The sequence below is a fragment of the Octodon degus genome, unplaced genomic scaffold (assembly GCF_000260255.1).
Source record: "Octodon degus isolate 3935 unplaced genomic scaffold, OctDeg1.0 scaffold00281, whole genome shotgun sequence".
Classification (NCBI taxonomy): domain Eukaryota; kingdom Metazoa; phylum Chordata; class Mammalia; order Rodentia; family Octodontidae; genus Octodon; species Octodon degus.
The window spans coordinates 1,764,228-1,765,565 of record NW_004524857.1 but is presented as its reverse complement, the minus strand read 5'-3'; the positions used below and the strand labels follow the sequence as shown (position 1 = coordinate 1,765,565).

The 1,338-nt window shown below is 44.5% G+C and overlaps 1 protein-coding gene across 1 annotated transcript in view; it reads left to right on the top strand.

The window, feature by feature from the left end:
* The first annotated feature begins 843 nt into the window (after window positions 1–843).
* The window catches only part of Steap1 (STEAP family member 1), a 17,545-nt gene continuing 17,050 nt past the window's right edge, over window positions 844–1,338 (top strand). The window contains exon 1 of the mRNA XM_004646827.2: window positions 844–892. Within this exon, the coding sequence (XP_004646884.2) occupies window positions 882–892 (11 nt within the window). The 5' untranslated portion in view covers window positions 844–881. The remainder of the gene's footprint in view (window positions 893–1,338) is intronic.

The following is a 1,338-nucleotide window of genomic DNA, read 5'->3' as shown; positions in this document are numbered from 1 at the left end:
CAGGTGATTTACTATGAGCTCAAGGCCAGCCCAAACTATATAGCTAGATTCTGTTGCAAAAAAATAAAATAAAATACATATATATATACATAATTTCATACCCATATCACAGGTCACTTGCATACAAAAATTGCAGATATATCATCTATGATATTAACTCCTGATAATGCAAAAATAGTTCTTTAGTATCATATTTTTCTTAATGTAATATTATGTTGCTTTTATAGTATCCACGAAGCAATAAATATTTTCAGTCATTTTACTTCGGAGCATGCTATATCTATTCATCACACTAAAATATTTGGGAAATATTTCGCAAGAACTACAGAAATAAAATCGCTAACATTCAGTTATAAAAAGTTGTCTTGATTTTAAAAGCTTTAATTAGAAGAGGAAAGATAATTGTAGGTAAAGCTTGCTAAAATTAGCCAATTTATACTGCTGTTATAACTTCTTTGTCCTCTTTATGTGGAAAATAGATTATGAAAAAGATGCGATTTTGTCCTACAGAACCACGCAGAATGAAAGCATGCTTTAGGCAACCGCTTAAGATTCGTGGGCACTTTAAAAAATTCAAGAATGTTTAGGCAGACCTAACCGTTTGCCTGCATCTTTGTAGTCAATGCTGCAAGCACACACGGGGGGGAAGGGGGGTCCGGTTCAGTTAGGTTCGGTTCGGTTCGGTTCGGTTCGGTTTGGTTTGGTTTAAATTTTTGCCCTATTTCCTAATTTCACTGAAAGTGTGAGAGTCTATTTCGGCCACCAGGTGTCAGTCCACGGTAATGTGAGCCTCCAAAGGCTTTACCAACACGTGGGAAAAGTTAAGGATTACAAAAAAGACAGGCACAACTAAAACCACCAACGTCCTTGGCGCCCAAGCTATGAGTCAGGGGTGAGTACGGCTGAGCGTGTTTTCCTTTGCGCTGTTTCATCGGGCAGCTCTGGGAATGCGGTCCCTGAAATCCCTGGATGTTGCAACGCGGGTCTGGACACCCCTCCGCGCCAGGATCCAACCTGATTCTCTCTAAACTTTAAAACTGAGACTCGGCTGTGAGTTTGGAACCCTGGGTTGGGCCAAAATACGGGAAGCCGCCTGCGTTCGCCGGGGTGCAGGAAAGAAGCCGTGTGGGGCTGGACTTGCTCAGCGGGGGAGTGGGCTCTGTGAAGTTTGGGGTACAGCATTGGGACAATTCGGGGTCCAAGTCACTCTCAGGGACTGACTGACCCGGATTCCTGGCCTGTGAACACCAGGCACTTCGCAGAGGCGGTGCTGGGCGGTGCTGAGCTCGTGAGAACAGGTCGCCGCGCTCCAGGGCGGTGCGCGTGGAGTGTGACGGG